General features: G+C 39.4%; 1 protein-coding gene across 7 annotated transcripts in view; it reads right to left on the bottom strand.

Annotated features, from left to right (window-relative positions):
* The window catches only part of Cep128 (centrosomal protein 128), a 372,845-nt gene that overhangs the window by 336,314 nt on the left and 17,752 nt on the right, over nucleotides 1-18,779 (bottom strand). For 4 of the 7 annotated variants that reach the window (XM_038336959.1, XM_038336962.1, XM_038336963.1 and 1 more), the window contains 4 exons: nucleotides 15,166-15,327; nucleotides 13,207-13,293; nucleotides 2,855-2,981; nucleotides 1,716-1,831 (listed from right to left, as the gene is read on the bottom strand). In XM_038336959.1, the coding sequence (XP_038192887.1) occupies nucleotides 1,716-1,831; nucleotides 2,855-2,981; nucleotides 13,207-13,293; nucleotides 15,166-15,312 (477 nt within the window). In that variant the 5' untranslated portion in view covers nucleotides 15,313-15,327. Of the gene's footprint in view, nucleotides 1-1,715; nucleotides 1,832-2,854; nucleotides 2,982-13,206; nucleotides 13,294-15,165; nucleotides 15,328-17,662; nucleotides 17,716-18,779 lie in introns of those variants that run through there. The other 3 variants (XM_038336961.1, XM_038336964.1, XM_038336965.1) reach the window with 3 other exon arrangements.

The following is an 18,779-nucleotide window of genomic DNA, read 5'->3' as shown; positions in this document are numbered from 1 at the left end:
TCTGAGGGTCTCTGTATTCATCACCATCTACAAAAAAAATAAGTTTAAAAATGCTCTAATCTATGGGTTTAAGGGTATGACCTGGGTGGTGGATGGGGAACAGGTTATTTCTATGTCCCATTAGCAGAATAAGAGCATTAGATTCTTCCTATGACTTAGGCAATCATGTGTTTTTAGCTCAGTATGATAGCAGACATAACCTCCATCTTGTGGAACAGGCCTTAAACCCAACTGCAAAGTGTTGATGACTCCCAACACTGGAGCCACTGCTGTACCAGTGGGTCATTCTGCCAGGCCGTAGCTATTGCAGCTAGCAGGGTTCACAGCAGGGTAAGAATGACTGCTGATTATTTTCCTCCTCCAGCACTGTATACAGAACTCCCTAGCACTATCGAAAGCTAACCAGTAGGGATGAACTTTCCAGATGATTACTAATTCTCCATTTCTTAGCTACTGGGAATACAGCAGAGTTTAACTCACATGTCCATACTCAAGAATAACCAAGAGCAACAGAACTAGTCTGTAGCGTTGGGTTGGGATGGGGAATATTATGGGATATCACCACTGACCAAAAACTCAAAAAAAGGTATCGCATGCCTGGCACGTAGCATTTCTTATTTGACAGTCTGTGGAATCTGGGAGTATCACTGTCCCCATTAAAAGGTAACTCCACTTTAACTCCATATGTATATATGGGGGGGGGGGGGTTCGCATGCACACATATTTTTAGGAAGCTTCTCTAGTAGCTGGTGTCCATGTGGCTTTTTCAAATGTCTTCACTGTTAGTTATCCTTCCCCATACTGTGGTCTACCCACCCCTCCCGACACCCTCCACATTTAAGCCTTTCTGTTTCACTATTTCCACTCCTGCTTCACATCACCTGCATTCCACCCCCATCTCCCTTGAGACCCACCTACTGCCACATGGCCTCTTACTAGCTTCATGACTTCCATGGGTATGCCACAGTCTAAACACACATATCCAAAGACGCAAAACTGGCATCAATATATGACAAAGAACATACAATATTTGTCTTTGTGAGTCTGGGTTATCTTACTCAGAGTGACTATTTCAGTTCCATCCATTTACCTGTGAGTTTCAATTTTTCATTTTTCTTAAGGGCTGAATATTGTTCTACTATTACATACACCACATTTTCATATTGACTCATCTACTGATGGACATCTGGATTGTCTCAACATCCTGGGTATTGTAAATTTGTTATCATTTGTTTCACTGAGCTTAGTCTCAAAGCAACTTTAACTTGCAATTCCCTTTACAGCTACAGATGTTGAACTTCTTAAAATATTTCTTAGCCATTTCTATTTCTTTTTTTGAGAATGCTCTTTTTTACAACTTCAAAATATAATGCTCCACAACAAAATCCAAAATAGATGATACAGATTTGTATACTGAAAATAATATTCATGAATTGTAAGAAATGCTCTTCTTGGTGGGAGCAGCTGCTAAGGACAAGGCATGAAGAAAGGATGTGTGGGACTTGTCTGCACTGGGGACTCCTCTCAATCATAAGGAATAAAAATGTATTTGTGCACTGAATATAAAATATGTTTGGCTTAAAAAGAGAAAAAAGTCAGTGTAAGATTATTGATGATCAAATTCTTAGTTGAGGTATGTCCATAAAATTCAAGAGTCAGTCATTTATAAACAAGTAGAGCATGCGACAGATAAACTACACAATGTTACAAAGTACCTGGACCATGTCATCTGTCTCCCGAACAAACCGAACACCAGTTCTGGACCTGTTTCGTTTAAGACCCTGTGGCTCGTAGTCCTTCAGAGGTGAGGTAGGAGTAAAGCGGAGACTCTCTTTCCAATGCAAAGAAGAAGAAAGGGCATTAAAACACTGCAAAAGAACAATCTAAAATTTCCCTTGACAACTGCAGACCAGACATAGAGATACCCAGTGACTCTTAGCCTAGATTTCCTAAGTAACATACTGAGCCAGAAAGATCACAACAGCATTGCTTTAAAGTAGATAAAATGAACAACAAACTTAGCCTGAAAACAGAACATGACAAAAGGTCCAATTTTTAATACTGTCCAAAGTAGCAACACATTTTCTCCTACATAAAAATAACTACTAAAACCTTAAAAGCTTTATTCCTCCCTAAAATATAACATCCCACTAATAACATCAAATCTTGCAAATGTCAAATAAATTAATCTAAAGACAAAGCAGTGCATAACAATCAATAAAAACAGACTATATAAAAACATATAATAGTGTTCAACTTTAATCACTATTATGAGTAACAGCAGTATTCACAACTCCAGGTACCAACATTCCTCCAACTAAATCACTCCCATCACTGAGGACGTTTATGTGCGATTCAAACCTGATTCTCAGTACTACAGGGAAATACGAGTTAATTATAGGCAAACAAAGTGCTTAATAACTTTTAACACCATCATTGGCATCTAGCTGAACACCAAGGCTAAAACTCGCCTGCTTTTAACATGTGTTACAGCATAGTTCACAATCAGAAATTGTAAAACTACTATGCCAAGAGATTAGAAAGAAAACATACCAAAGTAAATTTGATTTCTGCATTTGTTTTTGAAGTTTGAGCAGCAATTAAAAGCCAAGCTTTACTGAATAAAGCTTCAGGTCTACACAGCCTGAGGAAAATAAAATTAATAAACCTAGACTTTCAAAGGCCCTTTAAAAAACAATATGCACTATACTGTCCAACAGGCGCAGTGCTGTGTGTGCATAATATCTAATCTATAAGATCTATAATCTTGTGTGTATGCTGTATTCTCTAAAGAGTAAAGCATTCAGTATGTACTTCAGGAAGGAAAAAGGCTTTTAGAACACAAGGGGTCTACCTGCCACAGCGCCACCATCGAGATCACTGGCACTCAAGCTGGTGACAGAAACACTTCTCCCTCCTGAGTTTCTCTGTAAGCGCTGACTCCGCAGTTGGCTTATTGAGTGCTCCAAATCTTCCTTTAACTGAAGAAGATGCTCAAGAGTTATTCTTCTTAAGAAACCCCTAAGCATAATAGACACATCTGAAAGTGGTTTCTGAAATATCCGACTTACCAGGAAAAAAAAAATGCTATCAGAGGAATTTTAAACTGAGTTATGTTAGGAAATAGAAAAACTAAATAAATGCAAGAACAAACGCTAAGGTCTGACTTATAATGGTACCTACCACTGCCTTATCCCCTCTTCCTATTGCCAGAAAGAGATGCTCACCATACATACACACACACACACACACACACACACACACACATGGGCTAGCAAACTAGACTGAAATGACTGACTCGCATTCATGTAGAAAGATAACAAGACCAGCCAACACATTTTAATGAAAACAAAAAGCATTCTTATAAGCATTCTGTTAGAAATCCAGGCATGTAAGAGTGGACACAGAACAGTTATTGAAGAGACTGAGGCACCACCAAACAGCATCAGAACACCACATCCATTCATGGAAAGACGACACATGCCGGAGAACTGTGAGAACAAATGTGAGCACATACCAAGATTGGTGGTTTTAACACCCATGTGCATGCACACACACATGCACACTTAGAATAGTAAAAGAGCTATCTATAAAGAACAAAATAAGCTAAATACTGGCGATAGCATCGAGACAAACAAACAGTTGCAGAACTAAGAAGAAACCTCAAGTAACACCCAAAAAAGCAAAGAAAGCTAAGAAAATCTGTCCGCCCTGATTTCTGGGACACCTCAGACATTATGCAAGCATGAATAACACATAAATCCATCTCAAATCATCTCTAGCTCTTTGAGAACAAGGTCAAAACAAGGCAGTTGATCGAGAAGAGACTTCCTAAGCTCTGCCAGAGTGAAAAGGTAGAGAGCCCCTTATTGTAAGCACAAACAAGTATTTAATAACCTGGGGAAGTGTACAGAAGATAGCCAGCCCAGCCAGAGGGAAAGCAGAAAGATCACATATGAAGCAAACTGATTTTCACTTCAGCTCGCTACACTTGCCTAAACCTGATTTGAGCACACTCTTTGAAGCCAAGTTTCCATTTCTTCTGATTGTTTTTTGCAAAATAATCTGGCTTTTTTTGTTTCATATTAAGTTATCTGTGTTTTCCCTTCACCTGAGGCTGCTTCCTTCCTGAAGACCCACTCCCAATACCCCCGTGATAACCACATTTTTATCCATCCTTGGAGAAAACATTAGGATGGTTTCTCTTTAACTTCGCCGTTGTTTTACTATGGGACTATGTAAACTCTATTTGTTTGATCCTATTTTTTAACCCATAGAGATCACAGAATGGTTAACTTGGTATGTTTTATATGCTGTGAATTCATTGTCTTATCCTAGTCTCTCTTCTCATTGCCTCCTGTCCCTTGTCTTCTTCAAAAGGGTTTCATTTGGTTGAGACAGGGTTTTCCAGTGTAGCGCACACTGGCTTGAAACGGATGCTAATCTTCCTGCCTCACCCTCAGGAGTGCTGTGATTACCATCATGTGTGAGCCACCACACCTGGTATTTATTATTATTTTAAAGTCATCCTTTCTTATCCTACTGATCTTCCATCATTCCCTTTTCCGTAAGGTTCACCCTTTCATCCTTACATTCTTCTCTTTGGATATCTTCTTTGGCCTGTCTTTAAGTTCGTTCTCTTTCAACTGCCTACTGACTCCTATTTAATCCCTCCATCGAAAGCCACTTGGCTATTTAAATCATCTAATGTGCTACTTGTCGTTACTTGCATTTAGTTTTCAATTATCTCATATAATTTCTTGAACACATTATACTGGTTTTCATAGTTCCACTATAATTGACTGTCTGCATTTTCCTTTGTCTTGACAGTCACATTTTCTATTCTCTTGTGCCTGCTTATTTTTTTATCATACAGAGACAATGAGCATGAAAATCCAGATTCATAATTTACAGCTGTGAAGGACGCATGTTCCTTCAGAAGATCACGAGATTTTCCTTCCAGTGGGAAGCTGGGTTAGAATAAGTAGAAAGCCCAAACTCCCTCAAACAGGTAGGAATTGAATTTATTCTGTCCCCATGAAGACTAATCTGTTTTCAATTTTGATTCATCTTTTCTCCTAAATCACCCTTTGGGATCAGAGCTGATTTTTGAAAGGTCGTAACCTAAGTTTTTTATTGCCTGATGATTCCTTATTCCAGCCTCTCTGTTTTTAAACCACCTCTGAAATTAGCTATGTCCTTGAAGAAGGAAAGAGTTGTGGATACAAGACTGATGTTCTAGACTCCTTTCTCCCCAGAGCTCTGCACTACGCCGGCAGCAGCTCGAGTCATAGCCAGCACCACTGCTGCACTTTCTTCGCCTTTCTAGTTGGTACAGAGGAAACTGGTCCAGAAAGTAGATGGTGCCAAAAACCACTTAGATATGGAGGTGCCAGCTAACAAATCCTAAGCTATAGTCAAAGGTGATTTTTAAAAAAGAGGGAGAGAGAGAGACAGACAGACAGAGAGAGAGAGAGAGAGAGAGAGAGAGAGAGAGAGAGAGAGAGAGAGAGAGAGAGAGAGGCAAAAACAAACACAGAGACAGATACAGAGATGGGGGAAGGCACACACAGACAGAGATTACAGATCACCAGAGCAGACATAAACAACAAAAAAAATGAATATATAGAAAAATATTGCAGAACAAGAGAAATGAAGACTCATTTCAAAATCTAGGAACAATATAAGGCACCAAAGTTAATCACTCCAGAATAGGAAAAAAATTTAGAAAAATATGCAACCTAATGTTGTTGTGGGATATTTTGATCGCAATCTGACACTCCCAAGATTTGCCAATAAAGTTAAACCTTAAATCAGGGGCCAGAGCTATCGACCAGCTGACCAGATTTGACCATAGAGAAGACAGCAATTTGGATAGAGAAGATGCACAGGAAGGAAAGGGCAGTGACTTGAGTTTGGCACTTCCTTTTGGTTCTGGGGTGAGGAAGAGCTAGATGAGTATCTTCCAGTGTCTCAGGCCAAAAAGCAAGGTCAGCTAGTTAATACTCAACTTCCCTGAGCTAGCAGGTTTTCATCCTAGCCTTGACTCCCCAGTCTTATTAATAAACAGAACAACAGAGATTTAATTTAAACATACATATCGCGGTCGCAACAGAGCCAAGACACAGGACCAAAAGCACTGCCAGGCCTGAGTAGTGGGCAGTGTGCTCACTGCGGGGTCATGGAGCTCCAGGTGATACTTTTAAAAAATCAGTAGATTCATAAGAGCTGTGCAACAGCTCTTAGCCAACAGAAAAGGATACTTTGGCACCCAATATGGGATACCAAATGTATTTTTGCTTTCTCATAGGGACCACCAGCTCTCCAACAACACAAAGATTTATAATTAGCCTAAGCTTAGGCTTGTCCTACTAGCTTATAACTTAAATTAACCTTTTTCTGTTAATCTACATTTTGTCACATGGCTTTTTACTTTTCTTTCATTCTGAATATCAGAATTCCTCCATGTCTGATTGGTATCTTCTCCACACACCTAGATTCATCCCCAGTTCCTCTCTTTTTTGTGGAAGGCCTGCCTATCTCTCTTTCCTAGCCATTGGCCATTCACCTTTTTATTAAATTAATCACAATGACACATTTTCACACAGTGTACAAATATCCTTTAACATAATGTTATAAATTTTCATATGGAGGCTGGAAAAATGGCTCAGTAAGAGCACTGGCTGCAAGGTGCCAGGAGAGAAGCAACTCCTGAGAGTTGTATTCTGACTGTAGCCATGGGCTGTGCATTGCACACCTGTGGACATGAACACACACAAATAAAGTAAATTTTAAAGAGGTTTAGCAAATGCTTAACAATGGTGATTTTTCAGACAAATTTAAGAAATTACAAATAAATGTTTAGAAAATGTCCAAAAACATTATGAGCACTTAAATATTAGCATAATAAAGTGCACATGATTATGTTCAATTTTTAAATAATGAAACTTAGTCTTCAAAAAAATTTAGTAACTTATTCAAAGTAATTGATGTAATTTCTAAGGAGGAAATAATATCACAATTCAATTTCAATTCTGACTTCAAAGACTACATTTCTTCCATAAGTCTCAAGAAAATTCTCTTTGCATTACGTTTTTTTCAACATTGAGTACAAGGACATGTGTGTTGGAGAGCCCATAGCAGGGAGATCAGAGGACAACTTTCTGGAGTTGAGTTTCTCTTTTCCCCATGTGGGTTCCAGGGACTGAACTCAGGCTGCCAGACTTGCATAGCAAGCACCTTTACCATTCCTCTGGTGGGGAAAGATATAAAGAGAGATATAGATATAGATACTCATATCTAGTAGCTTCACAAGAAACTTGAAGATAAAATTTTCAACAAGATAACCTACTTCAAAAATCGGAAGTATATTGTTAAAATGAACTTAACAGCATGTAACTTGTGGGGACCCACAGCTGTGAGCCTGTTCCACCTTGACTGGAGGTCAGAGAGTCTGAGCTTATTTTTGCTCTCCCAAAGTTGCTGACAACAGGCGTGGCTACAAACAAGTGATTCTGACCTGAGGGGTGGTTAATTAGTATTTTGGGTATAGAGGTGGATCCCTCCACCTGGACCAAGGTCCAATAGACCAAGTCTCTTCCTTATACCATGTTAATGAAGTCTACTGTATTCCCCCTCCCCGTTTGGAGTGAAATACTTAAGCAAATGGAAAATAAACAAGGTGAATTCAGTATTTACTGAATGTACCACACGATGCCGTTCTGTGTTTTTGTCTCTTATTTCTCTTATATCTCTGTTCCTTTTGGTTAATAATTCTAATCCTCTGGAATGTACAAATTATGTCAAAGCTGGTCTTCAACAGTTTCTAGTTAAATTTCTTAATTTGATTAATTTAATTTTATTAAATTAATTTTAATTTCTTAACAATAGATTACCATTACTTAAAATTATCAAAAGACTGGTTAGCTCTTGCCTTCAGGCAATGAATTACTGAGTATCAGCAACGGGAGTAGGGACCTCTGGACTAAGGGAAATGGCCAATGTCTGGTTTAAATCACCTTCCGCAGTGCCATTGGGCACTTTTGATAAGTGAAATCCATTACATAAAAAGAAAAACCTGGACTTTATTTAACATTCTTGAGAACTCACATACCAGATGGTAACTTCATATTATTCCCAAAGGAAAACTTTAATCAGAGTACTTATTGGGAAAAAATTACTTATTAATGCAAGTTTCCGTGCTATAATTGGATCGTAAGTCTTTATCCCACCCTTATCTTAAAAATGAAGATAAGCCACTATTAACTACTTTAGCCTCATCAACATCAGCCCAGACTTCTACTGCAGGCAGTACTAACGTTTTATGTTGGATTCTCCGCCTTCAGGAGATTCCATCTTTACATCAGCACAAGAAACACCCTGTTGTCTCACTAACAGCAACACTGGTTCTAGAAGCAACATGAGGCTAATCCACTGCACAGTTCTTCAAACATTCCAATATGAGAAGCAAAACACGTTCCAAATCTGCATATTAAATATTAAAACTCACACATTCTCTGTGACTCTTCAGGTGCCTTCATGGATTATAAGCAAAGAACTAAGCCTATGGTTGGATGAAGGGATCAAAGGCAAGTTGCTACAGAGATACCGACACAGCCTTATCTGGACTACTGACGAGAGAGAGCCAAAGCATGGACTCAGCCCAGTATCTACCAACAGATGATCAAGAAAATGTGGATATATATATATATCAGAAATGCATATGTATAAATGCACACATATGCATGCAATATAATCTCCAGCCCATGCAGAAAAATGAATTCATATCATTTACAGGGAAATGGAGATCACCACAACAAGCAAACGAAGGCTGACTAGATGAACTGAATGGCATAAAATTGAAGAAAATGTCTTTAAGAGAAGCAGAGCAGAGTTGGGAAGGGAAGATGAAGATGAAGGCAGCAGGAGGGATGAGTGCGGCTGACACAAAGGAACCCAGCACTTTATAAGCTGATATGAGCAAAAAAAAGTTAGGGGAATAAAAGACAAACACAAACTCAGTGTTGGAGATTAAAAGAGTTGAGGGAACAATAGTCAAATAGAGACGGTTCCGAGAAAAAGAGCCTAAACAACCCATAGGCTTGAACAGACCAAAATGAACACTCACTGTGGTTCCCTTGCTGGGAGAAATCAGCTCAGGAGAAAAACACCACAGCAGATACTCGTATTTCCAAAATGTTCCCCTTACCCATTGATAAATTATTTTCGCAGAGTTAAAATAACAACAAATAAATATTTAAGCACACAAACTACATATCCATTTGCTGCGGGTTAACAATAGTCATTTATAAAACCTAAGTTAATAATAAGAGCTCCAGTCTTCCCTAAGGCAAAAGAGTTGCTTCTGTTTCTCTAAGAAGCATCTCTTTATATTTTAAAAGAAAAATGCTGATTCAAGTAGGCAACAGATACTCACCATGGTGAAATTTTTTAACAGTTGAACTATCACTGGTTAAAATATATTATACTATTATAAAACATATATGAATTTTAAAAAAGCATGTTCCAGTGGCTGGTGAGGTAGCTCGGTCTGTAAAAGCACTTTGTCACCAAATCTGATAATCCAATTCCATCCCTGGGGGAGCCCCCACAGTTAAAGGAACGACCTATCCCTGCAAGTTGTCCTGACTCCAACACATATAGTAAGGCACATGTACACACACACACACACACACACACACACACACACACACACACACTGAGTAAATAAATAAAATTATGTTTAAAGATTTATTTAATTTTATTTGATGGGTATGAGTGATTTGCTTGTAGGTATACGCACCTTGCTTATGCATGGTGCCCACAAAGGCCAGAAAGAAGCATTAGATCCCCTGTAATTAGGGTTACAGATGGTTTTTTAGCTGCCATATGTGGGCTGAGAACTGAACTCAGGTCCTCTGTAAGCACAGCAAGTACTCTGGAACCACTGAGCTATCATTCCACCCCAATAAAATGTAATTTTAAAAAAAGACAGGAGCAGGGAGGATGGAGAAGCAGCTTGGCTGCTAAAGTGCTTGCCATGCAAGCATCAGAAACTGATCCAATTCACAGCACCCACATAAAAAGCAAACTTCGATGGAAATATCATAACTGTAATTTCAACCTGGACAGATGGAAACAGCTGAATCCCTGAGACTTGCTGGCCAGCCAGCCTAGCATAAGCTATGAGCTACAGATCCCAGCGAGAAACCTTGTCTCAAAAAGATAGACGGCTCCTGACGCTAAAGGATGTCCTCTGACCTACACACACACACACACACACACACACGTTCGTCCTCACATATTCAAAGTAACACACATCCACACACACACAACATAATAATTGGTGTTTTTTAAAAGGTGGACAATTTTACCAAGTACTTTGAGGATTTGAGGACAATAAACAAAAAGATGCAGGTAAACCATTTGGTGCCACAGTAACACAGCTTATAGCATCTGATCTTACAAACAGCTGTCAGAATAAGCTGCCATGAGAAACTCTGAGCTGCCTGTCTCCTGATGATTTCTAGGCAGTAGAAGAAAATTGCTGCTATCCTGAGTAGTTCGAACATAGAGCAATTACTGCCATCATCCATGGACATGTCGGAATGAAAAAGCCACAACAACCGATTGTCAGAACAGAACAAGAGTTTCAAGAAGCCAGAGAGGGAAAATTAGAGCAGGCTAAGGAAGAGCCATGAGCAAAAAGACTCTTACTATCCTAAGTCTTTTTTCTAAGAGTAGCTGGAGACAGACACCTGTTGGTTTGACTAGTCACTCCACAGCAGTGCTCAACTCTAGCTGCTACCATCAGTGTGACAAAGTAGGACTGTTTTCTGGTTCTAGTGAATAATGTCCCAGTTTTACACAAACAAATTTAAAAGCAAAAAATTTTATTATTAATAAAGCAATTAACCTAAAACATGTTTGTGAGCTATTATATACATGAAGTTTAAAGCTCCATATTTCAAATACATCATAAGTCATAAAAATCCTGTAGGTGCAAAATGTCCATATTTGCTTTCTAAATGAAAGTAGAATGGACTTTTACTAGAGAAGATGTGTTTCCTTGTGCTCGATTAGTTTCCAGTCACAAACAAATAATAACAACAACAGTTCTGCTTTGTAAGATGAAAGCCAGTCATCAATTACAGTGCGGGAAATTATGTAACAATTGATACAAGCACAGATATATATAAACCATTACTGTATAAATGTAAATCCTTCTTGTTACAATGTGTACTGCTCCTTCCTTCAAAATAAAGAAATACATTTAACTGGGTTGCTAAAGGTGAGCAAGGGAATCCATGAGAACCTAATGGGCTAGGGCCAAAAGGGTGCATAGACTAATTGCAATCTGATTTCCTTCACTAAGCTGACATACAATGTAAACTGTAAACATCTCTTTTACCTTACATGCTTTCTCCCTCAAAAAGCACAGAGAATCTAGCAAAATATTAATTCTGAAGTGTCTTTCCTTCTTACACGACATCTGAACTAAACATAAACTGACGTATCCTTGAATGGCACTTTTTGAAATATCTAGCAAACCTCTAAGTATACATATTCTTTAACCATCCATCTTACTTCCAGAATTCCTCCAGGAATACACAAATACACCACACACACTCCACATTCACTCACACTCACACACACACACACACACAGAGAGAGAGAGAGAGAGAGAGAGAGAGAGAGAGAGAGAGAGAGAGAGAGAAACAGTCACTATTACACTGTTTATATTAAAGCAAAACCTTGCCACATCCACACTACAGAATATTATACAGCTGATCAAAAGGAGGTTATAGTAGTTTTATTTCTGATGCTGTAATAAAATACCCTGCCCCCACAAAAAAGAAAGAAACATTTTAGGGTAGAAAGGGTTTACTTCAGCTAATAATCCAGGTTATAAGCCATCACTGCCGGCTAAAGAAGCCCCAGGAGTTTAAAAAGCAGTCAGTCACATTACAGGCACAATCAAGCACAGAGAGAAATAAATGGGTATAAATTCATTTCCCTGCTTGCACTCAGTGGCTTTCCCCTCTCTTATATAGTCCAGGAACCCAAGCCCATAAACTGATGCTACACACAGTGACCTGGATCTTTCCACATCAATTAAGGCAATTAAGAAAATACCTAAGAGGTATGCCTACAGTCTGACTTGATCCAGTCAATCCCTCAAATATGCTACAGTCTGCCCTGATCCAGTCAATCCCTCAGATATGCCTACAGTCTGACCTGATCCAGCCAATCCCTCAGGTATGCCTACAGTCTGACCTGATCCAGTCAATCCCTCAGGTATGCTACAGTCTGACCTGATCCAGTCAATCCCTCAGGTATGCTACAGTCTGACCTGATCCAGTCAATTCCTCAGTTATGCCACATAACTGACAGAGTCAATCCCACATTGAGATTCTCTCCCTGGGTGACTCCAGCTGTATCTAGTTGACAACTAAACCTGACCATCACAGAGGCACACCCACACAAAGTTGTGTGGACAGCAGCAGAACAAAATCACGTGCCTATGCTGCACTGTCCCACTTCTTAAAGACGTGAGATATACACACACAAAAGTACAAAGTATCTGGAACAACAAGAAATTATCAAAAGCATTACCTCTATGCAGTGGAACTTACAGGAGCTTTGAAAGTTTTACTTTATAAAATAATGAACATAGGGCTGAAGAGATGGCTCTGTATTAAGAGTACTTGAGGCTGTAACAGAGGAGCTGAGTTCAATTCCCAGCACCCACATCAGGAGGCTCCTAACTGCCTGTAACTCCAGCTCCGGGTAATATGATGCCCCCTTGTGGACTTTACAGGTCATGTATGCACGTGGTACACATACACACATGCAGATAAAACACTCATAAACATAATTAAATCTTAAAAAATAATAACGGTAATGAACATGTGTAATTTTAAAACAAACCATCCTCAAAGTTCCAGCCTTTTATGAGTATTTGTGGCCCAACTTTAGCTGCTCTGTTTAGTTCCTGTTCTGAGTTCTCCCTTCTATGACTGAATCTTTCAAGCTAAGTTGAACCCAAGTTGAAAATCTGAGTTCTTTTACTAAATTTTAACTGAAATCAGGAAGGTAGTTTTAAGGTGTGCTTATTCACACCGTCACCTACTTGCTTTACTTATATTCCCGTTCCCCGACATATGCATTTCCATAAGTAAACAGTGCAAACAAAAATATCCTCACCTGCTCAATAGCACCTGCCTGGCCAATGCTGTAGTCTCGATATCGCCCAAGCATCTCATCCACTTGTCGAAGGTTCCGACTGGTGTCCTGGAGACAAAAAATAATCATCCCAAACAATTTTGGCATTGTCAAAGAACTGAAATCAGCATTTTGTAAAAGATACTTTGTAAAAACTACAATATATGCCAGGTAACTTGGATATCAACATACTTCATACACATCAAATCATTACAACACTGCAATTTATTTATGTATCTGAAGCATGTAATTTACAAGTCCTTATCCAAGGTCCCCCAATAAGTTGGTAACAAAACCATAAATTGAAAAGAATCCTCTTCAGAAATGAGTGCACTTTGCACTTCACATTGTTCTTAGAGCAAGGCAATCTGGAGCATCAAGAGTTAGGGGAGAGGGTCATATGCACAGCAAACTGGAGCATAAAGAGTTAGGGGAGAGGGTCATGTGCACAGCAAACTGGAGGGCAGGATGGGCTATGCCGTAAGAACATGGTCTAAGTATAAGAAAATAGTCTAAGAAAGGGAAGGGAGAAAGGAAGAGAAGTGGGGGTAGGGAGAGAGAGGTGGGGATAGGGAGGAAGAGTGGAGAGGGGGGAAGGAAAAAGAAAAAGAGCAGAAAGGAATCCTGAAGACGCAATGTGCTCAGATATATAAAGAAAGTGAGTCATTAGGTCTATTGTACTTCAGTTAATTCCTCACTACAGAACTGGATTAAGAAAGAGAAAACGTGCCCTTTAATCTCTTAAAAAACAATAAATTTATTTCTAACCTAAACATAAATTTCTACCTAAATATGCTTGGTTTTACATAAGAGATTAATAGAGTAATTTCTTTTGAATATGCCTACTTGCCAACGTGTCTCTTTGGCAGAAAGGTAGAAGGATTCAGACTCTAAAATCCCATTGTTACATTAGCGTAAATAAATTCACAAAGAACAGGTATTATTACTCTTATGCAAAATTATTATCCCTCCAACAATTACTCTCTTCCCATCAAGCATACTAACCCAGAGCAATTGAAAGCCAAATTTCCTGTTTTTATGGCTAAGTCAAAAGCAAGGGATGAATCAGCTGGAAATAATTCCTGCTGGGTTTGTTTCCCACACTGGCTGCCCTATGCCCTTTCCAAGCTCCTCCTCCGGAAAGCATCATGCTGCTCCCACTCAGACTTCCAAACACTATCACAAGTTACGTTCGAATCCAAACGGCATCTCTATACGTATTAGTCATCCACCGATCATCTGCTTCCCCACACTGTCATGGGCACAGGGCACAGGAAGCTAAACATCGGTACCACTTTCACTCCCACAGTTTTTACTTGCGAATACAGTTTTATCCTAAAACATTCTCAACAACCTATTACATAGTTCAGGTATCATCACCATGGTAACCAGACTAATGATCCTCATCAATTTCTGACTCCTAGTTGATAGAACTCTGCCTACGTAACTTACATGTCAAAAGGGGTTCTGGAGACGTGACCTAGAGTAGAGTTTCTCCTGAATTACTGAGAGGACAAGCTGAAGTCACAAGTGTCCTTAAAAGAAGAAGGGTGGCTGGCACTGTGGCTCAGTGGTAGAGAGAGCACTTGCATAGCGTGCACAAGGCCTTGGGTTAGAACCAGAAAAACAAACAGCAAAAAAAGGAAAAGGAAGACAGAAAGGAGGACATAGCCAGCCAAATGCAACAGTTGGAAGAACCACCATGATAGTTGGCTTTGAGGAAATTCTAAGACAAGATACCTGAGCAGCTACAAAGGACAAAGGAACAGAATTTTCTTTCCTCTGACCTACAGAACTGTGAGATAATAAACTTGGTTGTTTTGAGGCATTCACCTGAGGGTCATTTATTATAATACTAAAACAAAATGATATACTGGCTATAACCATTACACAGCTCAGACTACTTAAAAATCTATCAAATGTAACCACTGTCAAACTAACCTGTAAAGTACTGGTGATAGTGTTGACCTTAGCGGTGACATCTACTGTAGGATGACTTCCAGTTTCCCTGTGAACTGTCCTGGTTGCCCATCGACTCAATCGGTTATGATAGCGAAAGTGGTCTGAATCACTGGATGATTCTGCCATTGATGTATACAAATCCTTCAAAATAAATCCAAGTCAGTATCAATTAAGTAATAAGTACACAAGTAAGGAACCCACTCCTGACTTTCTGGTAGTTTTAAGTATTTATTACATTAGTCGTCCGGCAAATAGGCACACAAGAAAACACAGAGGGCCACTTCCCATGTAATTCTGCTTCCATGGCCTGCTCTGCTCTGAGAAAACTGCTCCCACATGGTCCCAGTGAGTTATCAACTCCAAGTACCACTTCCTAAGATTTGTGCTCTGCTGCCAGGATTAAAAGTACTTTCATATACAATGTTTCAAAACATTGTCAGAAACTCTATCAATAACAAAACGAAACAAACATTGTCTGAATCTACAGAGCCAAGGAGGTGACAATTTTAACATCCACCACTGACATAAGGCTGGATAGCGAGGAGCAGGGGATCCCCAGAACAAGCTAGCTAGTTAACCTAGCGAAATCTGCAAGCTCTGAGTTAAAGAGACCCTATCACATAGATAAGGTGGCAAGCAATTGAAAAAGGCATGGGATTAAGGGATGTCAACCTCTGCCCTCTATGTGCACAGACACACAGGTGCACACACACCCACATGTTCATGTGCACACATGTGATACACCACATACACATGCAGAAAAACCCTTCAGTTTTTAACAGTAGTCAATACCCTTTCTAAGCTATAAGAATTACCTGTAAACATAAATATATGACAGATACCCTGTAAGAACTATAATAAAATTCCAGAGTGTGGCAGAATAAAAACTCTCCTACATCCTAATTTACAATTACAGAATTAAGCAAAAAAACATGATGCAGAAACAATTTTTACAATAATGCATTTATAAGAAGATACTAGCTTTAACACCTCCACCAAAACAGAAAGCCCACCTTCCAGAATGTACTTTCAGCACTGGGAAATTCTCTAAACATGCTTTTCTCCCAACTTAACCCCAACTGTTTATCTGATTTATACAAAAAATTATTTGTGTAAGAAAATATCATTTCAGCAAAATTATTAATATAAGTTAGAGAAATCAAATACATTTAGAACAAAACAGCACCGGAGAAAACTAAGTTGATCAAATCCAAGAGCTTATTGAGTAGTATTCCAATAATTTCATCTTCTAGTTAATGGAGGGTTAACTCAGCCTTTAATATAAGCTGCTATCATTTTCTTAAAATCTATACAGACATTTCTTTCTGGCTTATTATGCACAGTGTGATCCAATTTCTCATTCAGGACAGAATATTCCAGGTCTTCTGGACCTTTATCTTTATTGTAGCTTGAAACGCATAATTGTGTCTCTAGAGAAGATAAAGGACCCTTGCTGTGAATTTAGATTTTTTTCAAAATTAAATTACAGTTTATCTTCACCACTTCAGAGAAAGAATCCATGAATATCCAAGTACATGATATAACCTGAGACAGAGAGCTCCTGACACCCTGCAAGCACATGCATCTCTCACATGCCCATGCCCCTCAGCTTCCTCCTACACCAGTTTCTCAGGTCTCTGCCGCCTAGATAGAAGCACAAAGGTGCCCATGATGGGCTCCCTCCCATACTGGAAAACACGAATGAGAAACTAAAACTGAAGGCACTGCTTGGCTTTGCCTTTCTCAGGTCACAGCTGTTTAAGCCCCCACCCCACCCTCACCCCTCATGTAAAAAAAAAAGTTCACACACAGATATTCATGATAATTCATTCTAAGTTCAAATTTGATAAGATTAATAAATTCTTGGGGCATTAGAGACGTTCTGGGTGTGTCTGGGATATTATTTCCAAAAACAGTAAGATTATGAAGACTTCTGGCCTAATAATTAATGGATTAATTTCCTAATAGACCTATAATGACATTGTTGGGATGTGGTAAAGGGTAAGAGGGAAGACACAGCTGGAAGAAATGGGTGAGTAGAGAACGCCTCTAAGGACACCTGTGGTATGGTCCCTTCCTCTGCTGCCCGCCCACCAACAAATGAAAGAGACTGTCCCCCAAAGTGTCCACCACCATGCTGTGGACCAGCAAGCAGGACTGACTCTGTGAAACTGCCGGGGGGGGGGCGGGAAGGGGGGACAACAACTTCCTCCCTTAAGTTGCATCTGTCGGGAAAAGAAACTAACAAAGTTCTGAAATACCTTTGTTAGTACTCAGACATCTGTACCGGCCTGCCCTTGGATCCTGACAGGATACACCCTCAGCTGCAGCCACTAAAACCCCTCCTGTGCACAGCCACTACCTTCCCTTTTAAAAGGTGGGCCTTCACCTTCTCTCTCTCTCTCTCTCTCTCTCTCTCTCTCTCTCTCTCTCTCTCTCTCTCTCTCTCTCTCTTTCTCTAATGTCTCTCTCCTACCTCTTTTTCTCTGCTTCTCTCTTCTCTTCTGCTGCTCCTGTCTCCAGAGGCCGGTCTCCTCCTCTCCTTCCCCCTTTTTCCATTCCCTTTCCCAAAATAAAAAAAAAAAAAAAAAAAAAAAAAACTCCACGTGAACTCTGTTGCACGGCTTCTTCCTCTTGCGCTGCTTTTTAAATTACAACCCCTTTGCCTTTAAAACTTTGGAATTTACATCCTCATCTATGTCTCAGGAATTTCTTCAATGCCCCCTTACTCTCTTTCCAGTACTTCCCATCATTCTCTAGCAGTAAATAAAAAAAGAACATGCATTTTCCAAGAGCCAGCTACTATGAGGTATTTATGTGGGTGTTTTCATAGACAAGCCAATTCGATTCTCACAACTTTATAAAATGAGTACTACTGGGCCTGAAGATCTAGGTTTGTAGTAGGGTCAGATTCACACAAATCAATAATAATTAACTAATAACAGTAATAAACAGCATTAACTACAACTATTCCATAATTTATAGAGAATGTTGAGGCTAAGAGTTAAGGAATGAGTCCAACTCCATACAGCAGTAGATTACAAGCAGTAGGCCCAGGATTCTCTAGCCTTCTCCATCTTCACCATTCTGGTCCTTCCACTGTACACAATGGCTATGACATAGTATGAGTGAGTAATCTTAATGATCAATAAGAACTGATAAACAAAGTAGCAGAATACATGAGATGTGTGCATATGTCTACAGTTCCTTCAACTGCCTCTCATCACTGGTCAGGATATAAATATCAAGGAAAAGCAGAAATGTAAAATAGCAGCATAAAACCTTAAAAAGACAGGAAAAACCTAAGTGCCCTATCTACCCTACATTTCAAAGAATCCTGGAAACAAATCAAACCATTGGTCTCCAAGTAAGGGTTTTTATTCACTGTTTTTCCTGTGATTGATAAGTGAGGAAAAGGATGATTACTTCTGGGATCCCTTCTCAAACTGTATCTTATCATCAGGTAAGAATCACTGGACAAAAAGAGATCCAGCGAAAGGGGAAGCTGCTTACTAACTGCAGTGCGGTGGGAGGAGGAAGCAAAGTGACTGTCTAGGACAACTTGATGCTTTTAAAAGTACTGATAATGCTAA

This window comes from Arvicola amphibius, chromosome 7 (genome assembly GCF_903992535.2).
Source record: "Arvicola amphibius chromosome 7, mArvAmp1.2, whole genome shotgun sequence".
NCBI lineage: Eukaryota > Metazoa > Chordata > Mammalia > Rodentia > Cricetidae > Arvicola > Arvicola amphibius.
This window is presented reverse-complemented; position numbering and strand designations above follow the sequence as displayed.